The sequence below is a fragment of the Melanostigma gelatinosum genome, assembly GCF_949748355.1.
Source record: "Melanostigma gelatinosum genome assembly, chromosome: 14".
NCBI classification, from domain to species: Eukaryota; Metazoa; Chordata; class Actinopteri; order Perciformes; family Zoarcidae; genus Melanostigma; species Melanostigma gelatinosum.
In genome coordinates, this window is record NC_136647.1 from 2,499,781 (window position 1) to 2,525,882 (window position 26,102).

Here is a 26,102-nt window from a genome sequence, read left to right on the forward strand (position 1 = left end):
CGGTCATTCGCCAAACTCACCAAAATAACTGCAGCTCACTGCCGAAGTAAGATGTCCCTCTGTCTCCGTTTATCCGTTTATTATTATTTATTCCGTTTATTGTCAAACTTTATCTTAAGAGACCCGACCAGGAGCTGGACGTTACAGCTGCTCACAAGGCCAAAATGGGCACTCAAGTTTTGCTGCTTTATGTACACAGAATTACACAGAATTACACCGTTTTGAGGTTTTGGGGATTTTGATATGATGCTACAGGAATGATCCTAAAATCATGAGGAACACTGCCCCCCCCCCCCCCCCCTCTGGAAAAACAAGATAATGTGTCACATGTTGACGTTGAAGTGACACATAGATGATGACTCTTGCTCTTTAAATCTTGTAGTGTGACATTTGATTGCAGAGTAATAAAAGCCTGCAGACCGATGGATGTGAGGAGAGGCTCAACGAAACGTCAGACTTCTACGCGGCAGAGCGCCGTTTGTTTCCAACCGACAATCAACTTTGGCATTGACCACAATTCACCCGTTCACAGAGAAGCAGACACACGACACAATATGTGTAATATTATCCAGGATGTCAAACTGATTCATCAGTGGAAACATGTTTAAAAAGATAAAGATAGAAGCTAAAGCTACAGATTAGCTACAATGTAAAAGTGAACCACCTGGAGATCGAGACAGAAGACAATGAAATGTGTTCCTGTAAAGTCGGGCAGGTCTTTATTCACTGTTACAAGCATTAAAAAGCTAAAGCAGCATGCGCTAACGATAGCTAATGATGTGCTAATGTTAGCATTAGAGGTTTTTACATAGAAACATAACATTTTAGAAATGTTTATCTCCTTCCAACCTCTCCAGATAAAAACATCACTATTCCACAACGTTTAACTAGGACAAGCTCCAAATCCAGTAAAACCAGAATATATGAAACCATTGATGAGAGCCTACGAAGCAGAGACGGCTAGCTGCCGGCGCTGGCAGATGCTACGCTATGATTAGCCAGGCTACTGTTGTAGGGACTTAGCGGATGGTCAATGGAAATATATAATGGGATATAAAAAGTACTGCATGAGAGTCTATGGAGACGAACCGGATAGTTGTCGGACCCTGGTCAGAGCTGGATGATGCTACATTATGATTGGTCAGGACTTAGCGAAGGGTCGGTTGTTGTAGAACCTTAATACAGTAGGTATTTAACCCAAAATATAATTCTCCCCAGTTAGAATAGATCTAGGTTTATGATGATAATGTGGCAACGTAAGAGAGGTCATTTTAAGGGTGCCTTGTGCGTTGGTATCACTCCGAAAATCCCAGTTATTGCAGGTTTAACCGAGTATATTTCATGATGTTTGTCTAAACAAACCTTTTAAGATCAGAAACCGAACACTGGACCTTTCTGTTGAACGGACAAACTGTCAACATCTATTAGAGCGCACATGAAGAAGAAGAAGACGAAGAAGAAGCAGCTGATCTCACGGATTTCAGTGCCGTCGTGAGTCAAACTCAGACTCGTTAAAAGGGAACTACTGATCAAGTATCAACCTTCATTCGAGAGCTGATACGCGACCGAATGCATCACTCATGCTGTCGTTAACATGGCGGCCGGCTGCCAGGTAAAGCTGTCGTACATGTCGAGGAGGTCTGATCCCTCCTGAACACCTCTTTACAGTATGTAGCTCAGTTGTCAGGGTAACATCCCAGGTGTCCTTGCACAGTAATAATGGTGTTTTTGTAGTCGGTCTGAATGCGGCGTTCTTCATGCTGTATGTGACAGTTTGATAACAGGGCTTTAGACCGCAGCAGAGCTCACGAAAGCAGTACACCAGGTTCTTTAGAGTTTGTGCTGCTTCGAGTGGGGGGAAATATGGCAATAAATACAGTTTTTAATAAGTCAAACATCAGAGATTTCTATCTAACTGTTCCTTTGATGTCTCTGTTCGTCTTATTACATTTAGGCAATGTTGCAATGACATATTTATGTGTCAAATACTGGGCTGTCATTAGAAATGCAATACCCAATCTTCACCACTGATCTTTTCTTTGATATCTTACTCTCAGAATTAAATAATAACCATGTTTTTCTACAAACCCTTTTATTATTTAACAACAGTCTTTGATTTGTTTTGCCTTTATTAGAGAGACACAGTAAAGAGATTACCAATAAATGCCTGACGAAATATTTCACACGGTTTATCAAGGCTATTAAACTGTGATTGTAAACGATGTAGTACGCTCGCTAACTAGCCACTTGTCCGCTAATTAGCTTACCAGCTAGCTAATTCCACCATGCTTTAATGCTACACTGGTTACAGAAAATGAGGCAAACAAAGCTGTCCCTCATCTGGTGTTTCCTAAGTGGATGAAGCATTAAGTTGTTAAATTTTACTCTCATTTTCTCTGGCTCTCTCGCTCTCTTACTTCACAGCATTTATGTGGCGGCTTTAGTTACTTTACAACTTACGATTGGCTGCTTTTCCTTTTAATCATGTTAATGTCTTAGTAATAATGTTCAGGTTTGGACTTAAACACTTTGAAGGTGTCACTTTGGACTCTGGGTAATTTTGACACCATTTCTCACCATTTTAGACTTTTTCTTTTACAAACAATCAAACGATTAATGGAGAATATAATCAACAGATTAATCCATAATGACAATAATCAATTAATAGTTAAAAATTAGCTCCACCTCAAACAACTACAACAGTAAAATACTACTTTTAAATGAATGCATGAGTAATACTAATCTTATGATAGAATGTATAATATCAGAATGCCAGGAGACATTTACATTTCCCTGATTATACTTTTAGTCAAGTAACATTTTCAATGCAGGACTTTTGCTTGTAGTGGAGTATTTTCACAGTATTTTAAGTACTCATACGTCAGTAAAAGGATCTGAATACTTTCTTCTTGGTATTAAAACAGTATTGAGCTCATCCCAATTAAAACATAACGGTGAGAAAACACTGATGCTGGCAGATTTGAAATAAAACGATGAGTTCATGACGTCAGATTAAGGAGGTTTTTGTCGGCGTTGGGAGGGAAAACCTGCAGACACGTGGGGCTCAGACGACCACGGATGAGAACTTTTGCTGCGTCTTGAAGCAGGCCGACGGTGTGAGTGTGTGCGTATATGTTTGTGTGGTGGCCGGCAGCATCCTACATGGCTGTCTACTGTAGCTGTTGAGAGTCATGATAGTTGGAGGCAGCAGCTCTGGTGAATCATCCCAACGTGTCATTAGTTTGTCTCTGGGTTGAACAGCTAATAATAGACTTCTGCAAGAAGAGAGATCCCCTCTGTGAGTGTGTGTGTGTGTGTGTGTGTGTGTTAATGGGGGGCGGGTGAAGCTCTTGGTGTGCTAGTTTGGGGATGTGAACGTAGCTTATGCTTGTGTGTGTTAAAATGACGCCAGTTAGGTTTTAATCCATTTTGCTCCAGGCAGCTGGGAGTCACATCTGAACAGAAGATGATGCAGTCGACTCCCTTTGAACACTGGGATTTTGAGTGTGTGTGTGTGTGTGTGTGTGTTAGAAGGGGTTTATTCCCAAGTATGATTAAAATCATGCTGCTGGGTGAACTAGAATTAACGCCTCCGCCAACCAGTCGTGTTGCAGTTTACATCCGTGTCTGTCCAAAACGTCATCGCTTCATCCTGTTAAGATATTTGTGTGAAATATTGTGGAATTGTTGTGGAAAGAAGAGGGACCGCGATACGCCAACAAAGACTCAACCCGGCATCTCGTAGCAGTACGACTGCGATAAATACGAAATTTGAAGAAATTCGCTCGAGGCGTTCCTGAGATATCGTGATATCGCAAAGGATGGAATTATGGATCATTAGAACCATAAGATACTCTTAAAAATAAAAGCTGATAACGAGATCCATATAGGGTTCTTCAGCCTTTAGTTCCTGGAACAAACCTTTTGTAAAGGTTCCACCTGAAACCCTTTTAGAGGTCCTAGGACCCAACATAAAGGTTTAACACCTAGCACCATCTGTGAAAGGTTCTACCCAGAACCCCCTATGAGAGGTTATGTAGAGAACCCTTGTATGGTGTATTGGTTCCACCCTGAACCCTCTCTGGCGGTTCTATCCAGAACATTTCCACCTTCTAATCTAACGGTGTTAACAAGAACTCACCCAGGGGGTTCTACAGAAAATCCTCTATTTCAAGGATTTCATCTAGAACCCACCAAGGAGGTCCTACGGAGAACCCTTTTATATTCCAAGGTTTTTATCTAAAACGCCCCTGGGGGTTCGACGGCGGACTCTTTAATATCCAAGGGTTTCATCTAGAATCCTAAAGAGGGCAACCCTTGAAGAACTCTTTCTTCAAAAAGGGAAGTAACTCTTAAAAAGATCCCTTGAAAACATTTCTTCAAACAAGGGTTCTTTAGAAGGAAATGGGTTCTGGGAAGACCCTCATCTCTTCAGCAAGAACCCGTGTGGAACCCTTTATTCTAAGAGTGTAGCGAGTAATTCCTGCCGGGTTTAATTAGCTTCTTCACACTGAACTTTCACTTCACCTTCAAACAAAACGCCCAATGAGGGAACACCTTTTACGAGGCTGATGTTCATCCCTCCAGTCGAGTTCAGAGACTCTGTTCAGCTGTTATGGAGACTTGTGCCGGACCAAATCCTGACCACGATATTTAATGTCGGTCGTTACTTTCTGTGAAACAAACTGCTTTTTACCTCGTATTGAAACGAGGGTGAAACTGGCTTCACATTCACAGCATTTCAGATTTTCTTAACGCCTTTTAAAAGGCCCCGGAGACGATAAGTACAGAAATTGTTCTTTTTTTAGACGGCAGACCTATTGTGCTCTGAAAGGCCTGAATTTCTTCCTGTAATGAGTGATGCATTCACTCCACAATGGTTTAGATTCTATTAAATGTGACGAATGTGGGTTATTGTTCTAAGACCAGATGATTGCTGCACCGTCTCTCCTGTAGCGTAGTTTTAAGTTGGTACCTTGTGGAGGTTTTGACTGCCAGTGGCACTGTGGAACAGTGTTTCTATGAGTTTTATATCACGCATGAGGATGCGGGCGGCGCAATTCACGTCCTGCCATTGATTTCACACTATTCTTACATCCAACAGTTGCATAATTTAATTGAATATAATACAAAAATCGCACGTTTTATGTAAAAGGAAACACGATCAACAGGTTTGAAAGACCTCAGTGAGCAACAGTGAACAGTAAAGATAACATTTGATAGTTACAGCCCTGGCATCGACCCTAAAGGACTGATAATGTCGTTATTTATTCTATTCAGTTGAAATTAACTAAAAAAATACATTTAATGCACAATTTAGTTTGAATAAAGAAACTTCTCGGTCGTCCGACGTCACTGACACTGTTTGTACAGACTGCTGGTGAATTGATCATGACATGAAGAGGAGTAAGAGGGGGAGTTAAATGACAGAACACACACACACACACACACACACACACACACACACACACGCACACACACTCAGAGCTAATAGATAGTAATTGAGGGGAGAGCCTTCTAGACCTCATGAAACAGAAACGTCTCCCGCAGCTGTAGAGAACTAGGGGGCAGATCCAGCTTCCTCCAGCACACGACACACACACACACACACACACACACACACACGCACACACACACACACACACACACACACACACACACACACACACACACACACACACACACAAAGGAGTAAGTGGTGTTCGAGGAGCTGCAGGTGACAGATTTAGGATGAAACTGTCAACTGCAACATGGATTTGTTGTTTTCTTGTCTCACATTCTTCTCTTTGTCCTAACTCGGCTTTTCGCAGTTACTTCAGTGTTATCTTTGTTACGGTAAACGTTCAATATCTTGTTTGCTTTTGCTGCCTACAACCGAGTGTAAAGTCATAATATATACCCCAGCCTCCCACAGCTGCGATATGTTGTATTAAGATGAGCAAGATTTCGTTGACCCATTATTAGTCGTGTCCTCTAGTTCGAGGTTGAGCGCCGGCTTTGTTTGGACCAAGCAAAGCCCTCCAGGGCTTAATTAACCAGGACTTCCCTCAGGCCGTCCTGCAGAATGTAGGATGCTGCACAGCTGGGAGGAAAACCAGCGCTAACGTCCACCTGCCCACACACACTCTCTTCACTCCTACACCCCAGAGGCTGCATTCACACGTAGCTGCTGCATCTCCAAAACAAGTGACCATTTCATCCGTAGTAACATGGAGCGATTTGTACAGCGTAAAAGCAGTTCAATTAACGGACAATAAAATCCGCTTTTGAGCAGTAAAACAACATTAAATGTGATGACAAAGCCCTCTGCACAAAGCTGATGTTGATTACTGATGAAATGCGTGATAATTAACGAAAAATAGGGATGAGAGATTTATTCCTTAGTATAGTGGTCACCGGAGTACTCATTGTTTCCCACTTGTGCACTATTGTCTTTATTTATGATTATGTGACCAAGAAATGGCTCTATGTCGAAGGACTAAAGTTATTCACAAATCATTTTTCAATAAGACTGCTCTAGGTGTAGTGAGGGGGATTTTTAGAAAGAAGAGGAGAAATAGATAACCCAAAAAAGTAGAGTCATTTTCTCATAGACTTCTATACAACCAGAGGAGTCGCCCCCTGGTGGACACTAGAGAGAATGCTGCTTTAATGCACTTGTCACCAGTTTGCAGTTTGATCTCGTTGAGCTTCATATAACCGTTCCTGCTCAATCAAAAACAGAATTAATTGTCATTGTTGGCAGGTCGGAAGTGGAGAGAGGTCTGACCTTTTCCGGAATCTGAGGGTGTGATGGTGTTTCCCTGACGCTGAAGTCATTCTTTTGGGACATTTCATGCCTTTATTAGAGAGTCGACGGTGGAAACATGACAGGAAATGAGGGACAGCGGGAACTACATGCAACAAAGGTGTCCGACGTCGTGGAACGTAGTGGTTCATTAATAAAAAGAGGTCTATTCGCCTTCAACCAGCAGGATGAAGCTGTATTCATGGAGCACGCTCTCAAGTTCATCTGACAATATGTTCCACTTTTCCTGCTTTATTTAGAACATCAAAAGGTCACGACCCAGACCAGAACCAGCAGATGCTTCAATGTCACAGAGGGATGCACTGTGTGTGTGTGTGTGTGTGTGTGTGTGTGTGTGTACGGACCACAGCGACGATCCACAACACAGCCGAGCTCAAAGCGAGCAAACGTTGGACGCTCTTTGTCACTTCGCGGCAGACAAATCAGCTCATCCGCTGAAGTCCCACATGGACCGTCTCAGAATGAAGTGACCTCCTTTTTTGAGCTGAACTAGTTTCAAAAGACACCGGATACAGCTCTCGTCACACTCAATGTACATTGAAAAAAACCGAAATAAACACGAGGCACCGCTCTTGTAAAAGCTGCCTCTCTCCTCCGCACACAGAAAAACAAGACGTGACAGCGAGCAGACGAAGCTTTAAATTAACGTCGACGTATGCGTTTCGACACAGAGAGTGCGTTTGCGTGGCATTTTTTGAAAGTCCTAGTTTTTTTTTCACGCTAGCATCTGTCTGCCCACTGTTTAATCAGAGCAATATGAAGCCAGGAGAGTTGATCCCTCTGGAGATGTGCGTCCTCTGAGGCTTTCTGGGGAGTAACTGTATGGTTTTCTAGAGCAACTCTGAAAACTGAGGCGAAGTCGGCCTCCTCTTAAAATAAGGTGGTTTTTTGTGGATTTGAGTCATCCCGTCTTAAAAAAACAATGGAAATGCACACAAAGCAGTCAGTGCTGGAAGCATTGCTCAGGTGCTTCATCTTCATCTTCATGTTTTTTTTAAACTCCATCTATCCTCGTCCTTGGAAGAATGTTTCACAGTCCAGTCATCCTTAAATAAACTTCCTCTCCTTTTAACATTTAACATTCAAAGCATTAATTCAGCGTCAAACAACTGGTTACTGTGTTGAAACTTTAGTGTTAAAACTTTGGCCGCTGTTAGCTCCGTTAGCTGAGAACCTCTCATATCTTACAAACTTTTACAATGTTGCACAAAAAATGGATGCAAATCAGGATTGTTTCTCTCAACTGGTTCGAGGCGAATAAACTCTGCTACAGCGTAGTTTGGTCAGAAGTTGGCGCTGTAGGCTACGCATGACCGTAAACCGCCCGTAAACTGCCCGTAAACCGCCCGTAAACCGCCCGTAAACGAAGTTAAAGAAGAAGAGGTTGTGAACCGTACACAAAACAAGTTGGCTTGGCTTTCTAACAATAAAGAGAGGTTTAAAGAAATTAGTTTTAATTCTGGCAAGTTTTATTTGTTCATTCACGTCAGCGTCTATTGGCCGAGTTTCATGCTGTCCAAATAAGAAGACAAGCATTACCACGTAATGGAAATATGCCGACAGTAGAAACAATTGATCATTTATGGTCTGTATGGTCTGTGTGACTCTAAATGGACCATAATGTACTAAATGAACATCATGCTGTATTGAAGAAGACTTGAAACTAGAGATTGAGACATAAACTCATGTTTACAATGTTTACTGAGGTAATAAATCAAGAGAGAAGTAGAGTCATTTTCTATAGACTTCTATACAACCAGAGGAGTCGCCCCCTGGTGGACACTAGAGAGAATGCAGCTTTAACACATGAAGCATCGGCTTCACTCTGCAGAACAGGAGGTTGCGGCCAGATGGTTCTCCCCTCAGGTGGGCGTGGTCTCCACAGTATGACGCATTGCCCTCTGTCTCTATATCCTCCTCCAACTGGGGAGTTAAAACTGTCCCAGCATGCACTGTGGAGAGGCCAGAGACAGACTCACAGTCATGAGTCTCCTGTTCACCAGAACTTTTAAAGAGGAAGGCCGAGCACCTGGCAGCAAAGCATGCAAATACATGGAGAACATGCAAAGTCCAAAGAGGAAACTAGAGCCCTCTGGTCGTGTGCTACAAGCTGAGCTATAAAACATAAAGTTGTCTTTCCTTGTGAGGACAAATGTTCATATGAAAGGTAGTTATTTTAGAACATATTACAATGAGGTATTTTATTCACACAGTATGGAAAGAATCTCTGGATACATCTTGGTATTATTTAAAGGAGGGGGAGCAGACGGTGTTCATGGCTCAGTACCGATAATGATAATGTTAAACAAGTCATTGTAATAATATTGACTGTTCTTTTCTGAAAACCGGACGAGTTGAACGGGGACATTCACTGACAGTCCAGTTTTGCAGTCTGTTGTTGGTTCACGGTTTACAACATTGGACTGCAGTGAACGGAGGATCACCGGTCTTTCAGCAGTGCCTCACGTTGACGTCTCTAAAAACAGCCGTAATTAATTTCAACTCTGGAGAGGCCCCGTTTCTGGAAGTGCAACAACCTTGAAGAGTGCAGTGTCCTCCTTCCCCTCCTCCAGCGTTGTGGATCGACTCTTCTTTTATTGGAGCTTTTTCCTCTCTGCTGCTGCTGCTGCTGCAGTCTTGTGTTCACACAAGGTGCCCATAATTCAAATGATGAGTCACATGTTCGTGGAGCTGCATGCAAAGTGGTTCTAGTCCAGGATCCCTACCTGTCTGCCCTTGAACAACTGCATGCGTGGGTGGAGAGGAGGGCACGTTGAAGCAGAAGCACAAGGTCCAGAGGTTTGCAGAGTCTTCGGACTCTTAAAAAACATCTTTATAAGCTTTTTACTTTTGTTCGTTGCGGTTATGTTTTATATTGTTACCTATTTTTACTGAATTATTTTACATATTTTCGAACAGGAAGCACTTTGTAAACGTGTATTTTAAATAAATAACGCTTTATAGTAAAGAGTGGAAATGTTACGGTGGTTACTTCTTTTTTTTTTTTGAATTGCCAAGTAGTGGAAAGACCAACAAAGACGGTTCTGATGATAAAAATGACCGTTATCTGCCTGGAGTCTGGCATATTTATTGTTTTAAATTATAATATAACGTCCAAATTAAATATTTATCGACACACTTCAACATGCGTCACAGAGCGTTGGACTGGAAAAGGTTTTTCGCCGATAAATACGCGTCACTGCTGCAGAGATATTTTGACGAACGTTCTCACTGAAGACAAAAGCCAGATGTTGGCGGGTGTTAGTGCGCTTTGTGTTCAGTGGGAAAGGAAGCAGGCTGATGAATGTGTAGGAAGGTACAAGTATCTTTGGACAGTAACTGACTCTAAAGGGAGCTTTGGGAAGAATTTAGCGTTTGTTTAGTCTCAGTGATAAAAACCACGATGACCTCTTTTATTAGATCTTGTCGTGTCATAATTTGGCAACCTCACTCAAAAAAACCCCAAAAATCTCTAAACTAACTTGTCAAGTTGAGTCTCAACTGGGGATGTTGTTATTCCACCACTTAATCGTTAAGCTACAATAATGATTGTGAGTCAGGAGTTCTAATCACTGATATTATTTATGATACTGTGATGTTTTACTTTACTGGTTTTGATGAATCTGTGTCGTTATGATGTTCAACTCTGGAATGATGAATCTCCCGCCTGCATAACAAATATACCCTGAGGTACAAATAACGGTCCTCACATCAATGCATTAGTGTATTCCAGTCAGCACACATGCAGGATGAGAGGTTTTTAAAGATGAAAGATGACAGAAAAGCTTCGCAAATTTAAAATGCACGTTGAAAATGTGATTAAAATGTCACAGATGAGAACCAACAACAATCAAATAACTAAAACGTGACGACGACTAAAACTAGTGGCAGAATTACCACTGTTGACGAAGTTTCTAGACATGTTTTTATAACATAGTTACATGTATACAATCTTTGGTCCAATAGAGCTGGTTCTGGTGCAGCGCTGAGCATCAAAGCCAGACTCTAAAACACTGAAAGGTTACACAAGAAATGAGCTGCTTTCAATGATTATAATTACAAAGTAAGGACTTTAAATGGAGTTTGTTAAGCATTACGGGGTCGAGGTTACACTTATTCAGGAGCCGTTTCATAACAGCTGTTTGCTGTCAGTGTGCAGCGAGCGGTTCACAATCGACCGTCATCTTCATCCTCCGAGCAACTTCATACTCATACTTCATACTTAAAACAGATGGTCGGGATCACGGCAGCACGTTGAGCCTTGAAGTGACATTTCTTTTTGCACTCAAACGTTTCCCTTTTGACAGCCGTGAAGGAACTCTTTTGGCAGCGGTGAGCTGGACGTATCAAGGTGTGATAAATGATAAATGAGTCAATTACAGAGGAGATGTTTTTCACCAACATGTGCAGCAGAGAGGAGGAAAAATAGGTGTTCAGGTCAAGGAGGATGATATTCTTTACTTGTTTTACGTCAATTAAACCCAAGAAAAGACCAAAAATGATTTTTTAATTAAAGTTGAATTAATTGAAACTGATGGTCATAACATAAACCTAAAGGACAACTCCGTTATAAGATAGAGAGTCTTGTGTTTCTTTAGTTAAAATAAAAGAAAAACTCTAAAATCCACTGTGCACGACCTGCCCAGCACCAAAGGGCAGACAATCACAATTAGCAACGAGCTCGTTCATAAAATTGCTGACTTTTAGAGGGTTTGTCTGATATCTTACGTAAAAATGACTTATTTTTCCTACAAAAGTCCAGCATACAGTCTTTTCAAAATAAACTTCCTTCCTCACAGGAAACAACTTCGGTCGATCGTGGTTTGGTTTAAAACAATGAATGTTTCTTTAATTAGTTTGATCTACATTAATCACATGATGACATCATCCATAATGAGAATACTCTTTAGTTTAAAATGAGCTCCAGCTACAACAGTAAAAGCCTGCTTTTATAAGAATCTAATGATATAATATATAACAGTATAACAGTCACAAACATTTTGATACTTTTAATACTCAAAACTACATTTTCCTGATCGTACTGACGTACTTTTACTGAACATTTCCAATGCAGTATTTTTTACACCGTCGTACTTTTACTGAAGTAAATGTCGTGAATACTTCCTCCACCAATGTGTCTCAAAACAAGCTCGTCTTCATCGTTGTTGGACCAGCAGATGTCAACAAAAAAGTGTGTTCTGCCCTCTCAGCAGTTACAACCTCAGTACACCTTTTGGATGTTTATTTTTATTTATTTCTTTCAGAGCTCTGCTGACGTAACACTGTGCACAAATAACTGATGGAGCGACTGTGACTGCAGCGTCACAGAGTGCTGCTGCAGTCACTTGCGATGCCGCGTTCCGCTTAACGATGAAGTGCACAACGTTGGCTGCAGAGAGTACCGGCGGTACATGTGAGTGTTGTGTAGGCCGTGGATCTACTATTTCAACAAGACTTCACAGCAGCTGGAGAGGCGACGCTCTGCAGAATGAGGTGTTAAAGCTGTGCATGTGTCATGTTTCTTCTTTGAACTTGTGTGTCTGTTGCAGTGTGGTTTCCAGATAAAGGCCTCCAGCCTCCACACAGAAGCTGCATGTGATTCCCTGTGAGGTTTGCTCTGCACACAGCCTTAAGGCGGTGTTATGTAATCCACCAGCTGGATCATTGGTGGATTGGTGAGAGCCCCATCGTGCCCTGACCTGAACCGTACCTCCGGAAGCTCCTTTTAAAGTGAACCAATTCCACACGATTAATGAAACGTTAGTGTTGCCATCGACTCCACTCTACAGCTGTAAATGTAGACAAATCCTGTTTTTCATCCAAGCAACAGACTAAAGCGCCACATGGTGTGTGTGTGTGTGTGTGTGTGTGTGTGTCTGTGTGTGTGTGTGGACCGAGGAGACAAATGAATTCATCAAAGTCACTTGAAAGCCATCTTAGGTGCGATGCAGCAGTAAAATGCTCTGAGTTACCGCCGCTCTTCGTGTTATGTAATCCTGTTACGGCCTCTTGAGAATGCTGTGCTCACGTAACAGCAGTTGTTCGAAACACGCTGGAATTCAATCTTTAAAAATAAATGAATAAATTATGCGATATAGCCGGAGGATTTAGGATTTCCCCCCCTTTCCTTGGAAAAAGGAACGAGGAATGTCTCGCGTGGATCCTCAGAATCAAAGGCTCAACATGGAGGATGCAGACGCTCGTTCTGCGGGTTTGGCGACAGGACGACCGACGCCATTAACCGTCAGTCGCTGGCTTCTGTGTTGCTATGGAAACAACCTTGATGCTCCACGCCGGGGCCGATTCTGTACGAAAGAAGAAGCTCGTAGAAAAGCAAAAAAAAAAAGCCAACATGGATGCGTGCATGAGTCATCTGCTACCCAGAGAGCAGCCTGTCGGAGCTTCGCCGCACGATAGTTGCAGCTGAACGCTCCACACGGGAGAACAAAAGCACCGGCTGTGGTGGAGACAGAGGGAGGAAGAGGAGGAAGGGGATCATCAATGTCATTTAAAAAAAAAAGAAAACATACATAGCCAATTTCCTCTGGCGTGGGTTTCTTCAATGATTTTCTCTGTTTTATATCAATGTATATGTTCACATGTAAAAGACAATATTGCTGTGTTGCCTTTTAAAGAGGCAATCCTGAAGATGGAAGTCCTGGTGCACTTAGAATATTAAAAACGAAGGAATCGTGCTCAGAGTTTAGTCTCGGGCTGCGTCTGAAACTCCAAACCAACGTGCTGTTTTTCAGAGTCGAGTCCATAAATAATTGTTTGTGTATCCAATGGAGAAAAACTGGAACGCAAATTTCTTTTTTTAATGTCCCCACAGAGAGAAACCCAGTTTGTAAGACAGCGAATTATATATTTCCACACTGTCACGAGTGGGCCACAGGCTTAATCGCCACGGTGTTGTGGTATTTGTAACGGTGCCTTTCTAGTCTTCTGACCACTCAAAGCGCTTTAACACTACATGTCATTCACCCATTCACACACTGATGGCAGGGTGCAAGGTGCCACCTGCCCATCAAACCAATTACCCATTCACACCCACACACAGGACACACAGCCGTCGGGTGGAAGGGACATAAAGGGACATTTATTGTAAGTAAAAGCCTTTGAGATTGGCCCCCTTTGAGCTCTCAAAGCCGTTTACATGGCTGATGAAAATAACATTTACATTTACTTGCAACCGCGCATTCTCAAGAGTAACATTAAACGCGCCAATGATGTACATCCTACTGCTACACCCTTTAAATAACTTACATTTTCTTTCCTTCCCACCAGTTTTGTGGGTTTTTTATGTGTTGACATGAATTGCAAATGCCATAAAAACCTCAATTAAGATGCATATAAAGCCCAAACAATATCAGCATATCCCACATGTCTCAATCTGAAAATGCTACATTTTGAATAAGGTCTAATTAGGATTATCCAAAAAGGAAACCGCTGTTGACACGACCCCTATCGAATATGGAATATTGTTTTATAATAATATTCATAATAATGGAATATTCGTGTGCATGTAAACGTAGTAACGGTCGACTGAATATCTTTTGGTTTTGGACAGTTTTTTGTCAACAAAACAAGACATTTGAAGACGTCACCGTGGGAATCCCTGAGAATCGCTTTTGATTAGATTCAACTTTATTGTCGTTGCACAAGTACGAATCATGAGACGATGAAATAGAGTGGAGCATCTCACCAGAGCTGGTGTAAGTTAGTGAAGTAATGGAGAGATGGACAGAACCAACACATTGCAAAATGGAGTTTGGGGGTAAAGCGTCTCCTTCCATCTCTACCAATGTCTGATTTAGACGACCAGTGGAACCAGTGGAACCAGTGGAACCAGTGGAACCAGCGCCGTGTCGTTCCTCTCGTCGGAGGTGTTGTTGCAGTGCGATGGTGTGAACTGAGATTAAGCTCTCCTTTTAATCCTCCTCCGCTCCACATGACCGCACTGTGATGCACGAGCCACAGGGAACCGCCATTGGTGCGCCGCGCGTTCTCCTGTGTGACCTGCAGCCAATCAGAGGCTCCGAGCTCAGCGTCCACCCCCACAGGGCAGCCAGCGGTGGACGGATGGAGGGAGGACAGAGAGGGAGAGAGAGGAAGAGGGAGAGACTACAGAGAGAGAGAGAGAGAGAGAGGGAGAGAGAACAGAGAGAGAGAACAGAGAGAGAGAGAGAGAGAGGGAGAGGGAGAGACTACAGAGAGAGAGAGAGAGAGAGAGAGAGAGAGAGAGAACAGAGAGAGAGAGAGAGAGAGAGAGAGAGAGAGAGAGAGGGAGGGAGAACAGAGAGAGAGAGAGAGAGAGAGGGAGAGGGAGAGAGAACAGAGAGAGAGAGAAAGAGAGCGAGAGGGAGAGAGAACAGAGAGAGAGAGAGAGAACAGAGAGAGAGAGGGAGAGAGAACAGAGAGAGAGGATAGAGAGAGAAAGAGAGAGAGCGAGAGGGAGAGAGAACAGATAGGGAGAGAGAGGGAGAGAGAGAGAGAACAGAGAGACAGAGGACAGAGAGAGAAAGAGAGAGAGATAGAGAGAGAGAGGGAGGCAGAACAGAGAGAGAGAGCGAGAGCGAAAGAAAGAGCGAGAGAGAGGACAGAGAGAGAGAACAGAGAGAGAGAGAGAGAACAGAGAGAGAGAACAGAGAGAGAGAGAGAGAGAGAGAGGGAGGGAGAACAGAGAGAGAGAGAGAGAGAGAAAGAAAGAGCGAGAGAGAGGACAGAGAGAGAGAGAGAGAACAGAGAGAGAGAACAGAGAGAGAGAGAGAGAGAGAGAGAGGGAGGGAGAACAGAGAGAGAGAGAGAGAGAGAGAGAGAGAGAGAGAAAGAGCGAGAGAGAGGACAGAGAGAGAGGGAGAGGGAGAGAGAGAGAACAGAGAGAGAGAACAGAGAGAGAGAGAGAGAGGGAGGGAGGGAGAACAGAGAGAGAGAGAGAGAGAGAAAGAAAGAGCGAGAGAGAGGACAGAGAGAGAGAGAGAGAACAGAGAGAGAGAACAGAGAGAGAGAGAGAGAGAGAGAGGGAGGGAGAACAGAGAGAGAGAGAGAGAGAAAGAAAGAGAGAGAGAGAAAGAGCGAGAGAGAGGACAGAGAGAGAGGGAGAGAGAACAGAGAGAGAGAGAGAGCAGAGCGAGAGAGGACAGAGAGAGAGAGAGAGAGAGAGAGAGAGGACAGAGAGTTTTTATAGTATTTAGCATAATATAGTAACAAGACAAAGACAAATCTTTCCTGTGCATCTCAAATAAACTCCTTCATACAAGCACCTTAAAATAGTTATTCAACACTCTGTTCACAGAGAATCCTGCCTGTCTTTGTCTGACGCTGGATCACAATAACCATATTCTAGTAAAGTTAACCCAGCAGCCACGCTGCATCCATCTTTAACAGTGTTCTCCGTGGCACGGTAGGTTTTTTTTTACCTGACGTATTTTGGGCCATTGTAGGAAAAAACAAGAAGAAAAAACCTATCGGGGGAGGAGGCAATATTCAGAGAAAAAACTCTGAGTTTCTGACATTAAAGTCTTAAATTTATAAGAAAAAATGTGGATATTTTCTGAAATGTCAGATCCTTCTTTACCGTAATGACACTACTTAAGGAGCAACTTAATTCAGACAGCTGGTGTTAGCATGGTTTGGAACTCCACCATTTTTCTGGATTTTTTCTCATAAATTCTCGACTCTATGATCTCGCACATTTGAGAGTTCTTTTCCCATAAATCCGCCAATTTAATCTCAGAGAATATCTGAGGTATTTCTCATAAATGTACGACTTTAATCTTCAGTTTTTTCTTGGAATCTTACCCCCGGCTTGCTCATTTATTTATATTTTGTACTAACAAAGGCCCTAATACGCTGTTTTAAGACAGATATGTCTGTTAAAGTGATGATTAATTTCATGCTCCACCTCTTTAAGAATAAAAACATATTTCACGTACAGCGCTGCCACATCTTCAGGGAGGCTTCGATGGTTTCTGCATTATGGGGGCATTATGAACCACTCTGTTCCTGATGCCTCTATCTAGCCCACGACCCAGTTTGAGAACAAAAATAAAAGGACCCGACAAAAAAAACAAGTTTCTCAAGTGAGGAGAGGAATTACAAGACGAGATAACCTTATTTCTGATGCCAACAGTGTCTGCAGCAGTTAAGAAAATGTAAATGAAGGACTGCCATGAGTCATTTGGACCATGGCTATGTTTAAAACTGGAGATTTTCCACCTTTTAAACCCCTGAATGTCGGAACGAGTCCTAAATCGTGAGGTGAATTGGATCTTACTGTCCATCTCTGACTCTTTATTGTTGAAATGTTCACGCATGAGGAAAACAAATACATCCCGAGGCTGAAATGAGTAATTTAACTATTTCTGTACACAAGACGGTCGTCAGTGGAGTTATTTGTAGTTTCTGCGGTTGCTATGGAGAGAGGAATATTCCCTGTTGTGTCTGATATTTACATTTGAACTTCCTCCAACACTTCAATGTACCGACGACGGCAGAGAGATGCAGACTAAATGCAAAGCAAGATACAGCAGCTTCATTTGAAGGGAAACGCCGTGCAGAGACCTTTAGCGTTTACACAAAAGAACACATCAAATGCAATAAAACAAACATAGAACAAGGTAATCAAATGCTTTACTTTGGCAGCTGCTTGTTCAGTCCTGCTTATGTAGTTGGGCTAAATTATAAAACGGCATCCCAAAATCCGGCAAAATCCTACATGGGGTTCAACTGAGACTTTTATTCTGAAGGGTTCATATTAACACTTATATTTTCCTGTGTTGCTAAATGATGGATTATTCAGAGGAGTAGATCTAGTTTCACGTAGAATGTGTACGCTCTTGTTTCAACAGGAAGTTTAGTAATTATTTTTGGTTTTACTTCCTCTTTTTTTATCCTCTGGACGTTTCTTTGGGAAAGCACAGAGAGCGTTTATACAAGAAAGACACTGTGGAGGCTTTGTTTCTCCACCCACTGCCTGTTTCACCAACTTTGCATGTTTAACAGATGAGCGAAGAGCTCTGGCAGACCCAGATATGACGAGGCACGACCAACAGTTTATGATAAAAACACTAAAATTAACCAGAATCCAATGCAAAGATCAGAGGAATGATGTATAGTTAGTCTATAAGTCATAAATCTAAACATCTTCTCTTTGTTCGTTGGTTAGCAACAGCAGCGCTTCATGAAAGATGTTGAATGTCATTTTACAGAAGAGTCACAGAGGCCCTTTCACACTAACACACAAACATTTAATCGTGGAATACGTCCCTCTGTTGTACTCAATTCAGATTAATTAAATGCACCACAATGACTGTTTCAAAGTGTGCAACATCACACCATGCAGCGTGCTATTGAGCTGCTGCACTGCTACCTTTTAAATGAACACGGAATTATCCGTGGGTAAATCTTGGGATGCACTTTATTCTAACAGAATATTTATTCACTATAACAGACGCTTTGCAGCACTCTTGCCTAAACATACTCACAACAATAGTCAGCATGCTAGCGATTAGCATAAGCTAACTGAAAGGGTTACAGCTATCACGAACGGTAATCCAGCAATCCAGCTATTTGAGTCAGTATTGGGTCGATATCAGTATCGATGCATCCTTAGTCTTGTGTTGACATAAAGATTTCTGATATGGATGCATAAATTAGTTTTTTAAAGAAAAGTGGTCGAGCTGTGCCATGAATTTGACACTTTACAGGTAAAAAACAACTACCTTGTCCGTGCTCTCGTGGACAAACTACTGCATGTAATGAAGACTACCTCAACTGTATATCATCACCAGACTGTATATGCTTAATATATCAGTAATAACATCTGCCATGTTAACGTCTCGGTCTGTACTGTAATGTTCTGTCGCCGGCTCTAAGAACAGCAAAACCACATCGTTATTCAGTGCAATAAACCGGCTTAATGATCATCGCTGATCTCCAGAGAGGATTATCCTGATATGATTCTTCTTCCTGACCCATTCATAAACTGTGTCGTCTCCCCCCCCCCCCCCCTACAGTAACTGCCCGTGCTCCCTGGCTGCAGCGCTGGCCAGAGCCACAGCAGACAGCCTCCTGCAGACCGACCTCTCCATCCACCACCTCAATAAGGCTGTGGAAGATGGAGCTGACCCGTTACCACGTGAGTCCCCAGGGGAGTCCACGAGACTGTTCTCACACACACACACACACACACACACACACACACACACACACACACACACACACACACCAGGGCTTTGTCCCATTTCTCCCCCGCAAAAAGCTGCATTAAGTGGTATTTGACCGCTCGAGGGCGGACCAAAACATACCGACAGGCCAACAGATTCTCATTAAAATGATCATCAGGATTTTGTCTAATCATATTCTCATTATAGTGGTGGTCTAAATACCTCAAACTGTACTAAACATCAAAGGTTTCCCTTTAAAAGTGTTGGAGATATCGGCCAAAACAATCTAGACTGATGAATAGCACAACAGGTACAGTAAGAAGAGAAGCATGTGTTCATATTTTGGGGTTGACTGTCCCTTTAATGGTTACCTCATCAGAAATACACTGAAGGCTTTGATAATGTGATAAAATACTGCATGCAAACACACACATAATATTCAGTGGTCATTTAAAGCTGCACTAATCAGCATTTTTGTATCAGCAATTGATGAAATAATTGTGTTTTATGAAACGATTTATTGGAGGTAATGTTTGCAAAGAACTACAGTGGCCAGCTGTTTGGGAGAAATACTGATTTTTCCATCAAATGAAACTGTACATCTGTGACCTGTCGTCAGGCTTTTATCTGACTGTCAGAGAGACGGACGTGTCGTTGGTTTTGGTATTTAATGTGATTTGTTAACATTATTTCCAGCCTCATCCTTAAAGACCGGTCAAGTGCAGGAGGTAAACCTCCCCACAGAGATTAATATATTCGTACTGAACTTGAACCTGTACATCATAATAAACCGCAAGCTTCAACACAGCAGTGGTGGAAGAAGGACCCAGATACTTTACTCAAGTAAAAGTAGAAGTACCACAGTCTAAAAATACTGCATTACAAGTGAATTCAAATGTTAGTTCGTAAAATCGGTAAAATACACTTTAAGTATCAAAAGTAAAATGAATCATGCAGAAAGGCTCTTTTTATAAAATATTATATTATTCCGTTATCACCAACAAAACGTTCTGTAACATGGAGACAGTTATCGATACTTTGTGTACTACTGTTATTTTTTCAAATGTAGTGAATTAAAAAAGTACGATATTTCCCGCTGTATTAGGAGTAGAACATGTAAACTTAAGTACAAGTACGTCAGAGTTTCAGTTTGAACTGTGAGGGCCTCAAAGCGTCCTGCTGCTCACTGTGTGAGCTTTCTTACAGGAACAACTTCTCGTGTTGTTCGATGTGGCTTCACTGCACCCGACTGCTGCTTTTTACCTTCAGCTGTTTTGCAAGGTGTTCTGGGTAAGCCTTGAAGTGAAGTCTCACATTTAAGGCGCTGTTTGACGTCCATGTCCTTTTAGAAGGGTGAAGGGAGGCCGGCCTGTCTCTGTCTCACGGGCACCGTATTAGTGAGAGCAGCGTGAGAGAGACGGCAGAGACTGTTACACCTGCAGCTGACGTTAGTAGGTCACGAACACTTTGTTATCACAGAGACACGGAGCTCCTCTGTTCCACTAACTTCTCAATGGAAGCTTCTGAAAAAGTATAACAGCTCCCTGGGGGGAATTCGTGACACATTTTACACACAATTTACCTGCTAGAATCTCTCAAAACAGCCTCGTCTGACTGTCCGCCTGCTGCCTCGTGTGTTGAAGTCGCCTTAAGTCGATGCTGATGCCTTAGTTTAGGGTGCGTTCACACCTCGTCTGTTCGCCCGGTTAGTGAAACCAACCACAGGATGTTATGACTTCAGCGTGATTTCAAACGCTAAGCTGTTCGTAAATCCATCAGTTGATTGTGAAATCTGTTCAGGAAGTGATATTATTAATCTGTATAAGGCCATCTATATCCACTGCTGCTGTTATTATTGGTAGTAATCATTTTTTTATGATCATTTCTGATATTATTGGTGCTGTCATTCACTTCATTAAAAGTCCATTAAAAAGTGTGTGTGTGTGTGTGTGTGTGTGTGTGTGTGTGTGTGTGTGTGTGTGTGTGTGTGTGTGTGTGTGTGTGTGTGTGTGTGTGTGTGTGTGTGTGTGTGTGCGTGCGTGCGTGTGTGTGCGTGCGTGCGTGCGTGCGTGCGTTAGAGATGGAGTCTGTGAAGCTGGCCTGGCTGGTGTTCAACCGGCTGTTTGAGATTTGCTGCCTCTGGCTGAAGGAGCTGCCTTTCCGACGCCGTCCACAGCCGTACTACGAGACCTCCATCCACGCCATCAAGAACATGAGGCGCAAGATGGAGGACAAGCACGTCATCATCCCCGACTTCAACACGCTCCTCAACATTCAGGTAGATACTTCAGCTACTTCAGGTACTTCAGATACTTCAGGTACTTTAGATACTTTAGATTGAATTTAAAAACAATTAAAAGAAAGTTGTGCCCTGACTCCAGTACACCTGCCTGCAGATGTAGTTGTATTTGTACAAAGACAAAGTTGGAGGTGAGTGTGAAAGGGTGTATTCTGTCATACGTACTCCTGTTGTCAGGATATGAATGCATTAAAGTCACTGTTGCACAATCAACAACGATTATCTTTGGTTTACTGCGAGGAGTTTTGTTTAGTTTTGAACCTGGAGTGTTAGTTGACCTTTAACCCTGTTGCGTGACTGGATTCGTCTCTCAGGATCAGGAGGAACAGGCTTACTTTGCTGTGTTTGACGGCCACGGCGGCGTGGACGCGGCCATTTACGCTGCCAACCACCTCCACGTCAACTTGGTCCAACAGGAATGCTTCAACCAGGACCCGATCGAGGCGCTCTGCGGGGCCTTCAAAGTCACCGACGAGCGCTTCGTGAAGAAGGCATCACGAGAGGTAACCTCTTTACATCAGACCACACAGAGTACTGAGCGCTGTACTCCTGTGGATTACGCAACGCAACAACATGTTAACTGTAGTGTATTTGTTTACTAATACTACTACTGTTATTGTTATTACTGCTACTACTGCCACAGTACTGCTACTATTACTAATACTTTTACGACCGATGCTTCGACTACTGTGATAACTGCGACTGGTACTTTGTTTTGTTGTTTGACCGTCTTTTTACTTGACAAATAACAATTATCGTGCAAATGACGACATCAGAACGTGGCAGACGGCCAATCAGATTGCAGCAGAGCAACGGGCGATCAAACGCACCTGGTGTCCAATGGTGGACTCAAATTTAACGGCAGTAGTTGAAGAAGTGTTCAAATCTTTTACTTGAGTGAAAGTAGTAATACCACTGTGTAGAAATACTCTCACAAGTACATTTCACTCAAGTAAATCTACAAAAGTATTAGCATCACAATATACTTAATACTTTCAATATATTCACAATTAGGGATTATTAAAGTACGTCTATCTCTCTGTCTCAAAAGTACTCAATATGCAGAATGATATATATATTATATTATCGGATTGCAATAATTGATGGATTAATGAGTTCGTCACTTTAATGTTACAGATGGTGAAGGTGGAGCTAATTGTAATTACTCTAAATACTGCTGGGTGGATTAATACATCATCATTTCGTAGCAATAGACACCAGCAGGAACCAGCAGGGATGTTTTATGTGTTACGTGATGCATATTGATCCCATCGCCTTTATTTGTGTCTTTGTTTCCCTCTGAAACACAAATATGGACTTTCTTTTCACCAGTTAGTAATCTGATGAAGTATAGTCGTGGTGCAGCTGCTGCTTTGGTGTGTGTGTGTGTGTGTGTGTGTGTGTTCTTAACACTGAAACGTGTGTCCGTGTTTGGCAGCACCTGCGTTGCGGCACGACGGGCGTGGTGACGTTCCTTCGGGGTCGGACGCTGTACGTGGCCTGGCTGGGAGACTCCCAGGTCATTCTGGTGAGGAAAGGACAAGCGGTGGAGTTGATGAAGCCACACAAACCAGACAGAGAGGTAACACTCACATGATATCTATCGTACTGTGTACTCGCCAGATGTCTGGGAGGACCACTCTGTATTATGAACGGTCTCTCATGCTTCTAGCTTGTAGAAAGTCCTCTTTACAAACAAATGTTTTGTTTTGAACAAGGAGGACAAAACGCTGGACAGTTCACCAGACTGACAACTAAAAGACAAAGAAATTTGTGCCGATTTAAATACGATCAGCTTCCTGTTTCAGTGTCAAGAGTTTCACAATAAAGCAGCCTGTAACGAGCTGGAATTAACAGCCGACGTGTTGCTTTAGCAAAGCTCTTCTTCAGACTCCACACTAGAAACAGGTTAGTTTCGGATTAACAGCTGGAATACCAGCTGAACTAATCACAGTTTAAACCTCTTTAATCTCACAACCGAGGAGACTCCAGAGAGACTTAATCAATATCTAGAGTTCAATAATGATCGAGAGTCACTGCACTGGAAAACAAATTCAACATCCGAGTTCCAACAGCGTTAAACACTGTGGAGACGTCGACGAAATGGACGTTTTCATTATTTAATTATTCTTCATTTGGGGACAAAACTATTTCTCATTTAAATAAAACATTTGGTTTCTTTCTCGTTAAAAATAGTTGTAATGGAAGGAAAGAAGAAAAACATTCATATAATCAAATATATATCAAAACCACCAAAGAAATGGTGCTGAATTTATACATTTTACAACTACTAGAACTTTGTATTGCATTTAAACTTATAAAGAAATAGCTCATTAAATAACTTACGTTACATGTGAGAGTCTTCACCGCTGAAGCCGGCTGTGCTTCACGTGTGTCTGCAGGATGAGAAGCAGAGGATCGAGGCTCTGGGAGGCTGCGTGATCTGGTTCGGCACATGGAGGGTTAACGGCAGTCTGTCCGTATCCAGAGCAATAGGTAAAGTATTGATACTCAGTGTGTCACATGTGGTGGTGGTGCAACGGATCATTCACATCACACCGGATTGTTTAATTATAGCAGCTGATCTACAAGGATCCATCTGTCCCAAAAATCATTTTTACCGCAATTCTGAATGTTATCCTTTTACTTTGTTCTACTTTGTGTTTTGTTTTTCTTTATAAAAACACACAATTCAAACTACCAATTTTCTCTTTAGTAGTTTAAATGATGTGTATTATAACCTGTTTATAGTCGTGTAAACAGCTCATAATTCATCTCTAATATCTGTTTATATTGTTGGGAAAACAACTTCAGACAAATGGATTTATTCAAGTTCATCACCAACACTATATTTTACAGATTACATATGAACACATCATGACAACGTTATAATGTACCTTCAGCCAGTACTCATGTTCACTGAGCAGAGCCTGAAGGCATCATAATGTAACTGAAGTGAACCTCTGTTGGTTACTAGCGTTACTAGCTCTCCTCCTGTTGGTTAGCCGTTAGCGGTGCTGCTAACGTTACTAGCTCTCCTCCTGTTGGTTAGCCGTTAGCGGTGCTGCTAACGTTACTAGCTCTCCTCCTGTTGGTTAGCCGTTAGCGGTGCTGCTAACATTACTAGCTCTCCTCCTGTTGGTTAGCCGTTAGCGGTGCTGCTAACGTTACTAGCTCTCCTCCTGTTGGTTAGCCGTTAGCGGTGCTGCTAACGTTACTAGCTCTCCTCCTGTTGGTTAGCCGTTAGCGGTGCTGCTAACGGTACTAGCTCTCCTCCTGTTGGTTAGCCGTTAGCGGTGCTGCTAACGTTACTAGCTCTCCTCCTGTTGGTTAGCCGTTAGCGGTGCTGCTAACGCTACTAGCTCTCCTCCTGTTGGTTTAAACACTGATTGGTTGTTTACAATGAAACATGATCACAGATCAGAGACTAGAAACACATAAATAATGTCCTGATCACATATTCTACTGAATATTAGTGCATAACGATCGTCAGTGAAACTTTATTTCACACTGTGATTGTTAATGTTAAACGGTGGAATTGATCAGAGGTTCACATGCGTGCCGAACCGTGAGGTCCGTTACACCACTAGCATGTAGTGTTTACTCTTGTTTTGACTTTGTCTGCTGAAACGAGAGAATCCAGAGCCGAGCAGAATAACCTGTTGACCTTTGTCGGCAGGCGACTCGGAGCACAAGCCGTACATCTGTGGTGATGCAGACCACGACGTCTTCCCATTGGACGGTTCAGAAGACTACCTGATCCTGGCCTGCGATGGCTTCTGGGACACGATGACCCCCGACGAGGCGGTGCAGGTGGTCAGCGACCACCTGGAGGAGAACACCGGAGACACCACCATGGTGGCCCACAAGCTGGTGGCCTCGGCGCGCGACGCGGGCTCCAGCGACAACATCACCGTCATAGTGGTCTTCCTGCGGGATCCGCGCTCGCCACTGCCCACCGGCGGCGAGGACGAGGAGGAGGGTGCGGCGGACGAAGAGGCGGGGGAGGAGGAGGTCGCGGAGGTGGAGGAGGAGGAACCGGAAGAGGAGGAGGAAGACGAGGCGGTCAAGGCGGAGCGCGGTGAGGGCGGCAGCACTGCGGACATCGGGGGGAAGGGTCGCGGCGGCTGGCCCATGCAGCAGTGCTCGGCACCCGCTGACCTCGGCTACGAAGACCGAACGGACTCGTTCACGGACAGAACTAGCCTCGACCTGATGGTGCCGTCGCTGGAGGGCCGCATCTCCCTGAACTCACGCCAACCCTGCTCCGACTTTAGCCCCGACCTCCACACGGCCTCCCGTATCTATCGAGAAGAGCGCCCGCCGAGGCGCAGGTCCTGCATCCCCTTTCAGGAGCCCGGCGTCTCTCGCTTCACGGACCCGCTGTGGCCCCAGGCGGCCACGCTGTTAGGCCAGGTAGTGAGGCAAAGCCACAGGCCCGGTCCTGGTACTCGCCGGTGGGTCCGGAGGAGGCCAGGCGCATCCAAGCAGCTGCTAGGCCTGTTACCATCCGGCCACCTGCTGCCGCACACGCAGCGCCACTCCGACCGGCGGCCCGGGGTGGCGACGCCACACCTGCCCCACGGTACCGCCATCTAAAGAGAGGTGACCCAAAACCATCTCCTTCATTTGTCCGGTCCTGCCCCTCAGCCCACCCCGACCCGCCTCAGCCTTCAACAACGCGTCTTTCTTTGAGAGTAGGTAGTCGTGGTTATTGAATTTCAAATGTAAGCCGGCCCACTAACACACAAGCCCTGCTCCTTAAGCTGTGGGTAAAGCTAAAACAACCGCATCCTCTCCATTGTGACCAGATGACACGAAGCCAGAG

The 26,102-nt window shown here is 43.4% G+C and overlaps 1 protein-coding gene across 1 annotated transcript in view; it reads left to right on the plus strand.

Annotated features, from left to right (window-relative positions):
• Positions 1-25,873, plus strand: part of ppm1e (protein phosphatase, Mg2+/Mn2+ dependent, 1E) — a gene marked incomplete at both ends in the record, with an annotated part of 29,490 nt that extends 3,617 nt beyond the window's left edge. Inside the window, 6 exons of the mRNA XM_079283295.1 lie at positions 18,826-18,947; positions 21,054-21,253; positions 21,589-21,777; positions 22,713-22,856; positions 23,677-23,770; positions 24,954-25,873. Coding sequence (XP_079139421.1) covers positions 18,826-18,947; positions 21,054-21,253; positions 21,589-21,777; positions 22,713-22,856; positions 23,677-23,770; positions 24,954-25,873 — 1,669 coding nt within the window. The remainder of the gene's footprint in view (positions 1-18,825; positions 18,948-21,053; positions 21,254-21,588; positions 21,778-22,712; positions 22,857-23,676; positions 23,771-24,953) is intronic.
• Between the last annotated feature and the right edge of the window lie 229 nt (positions 25,874-26,102).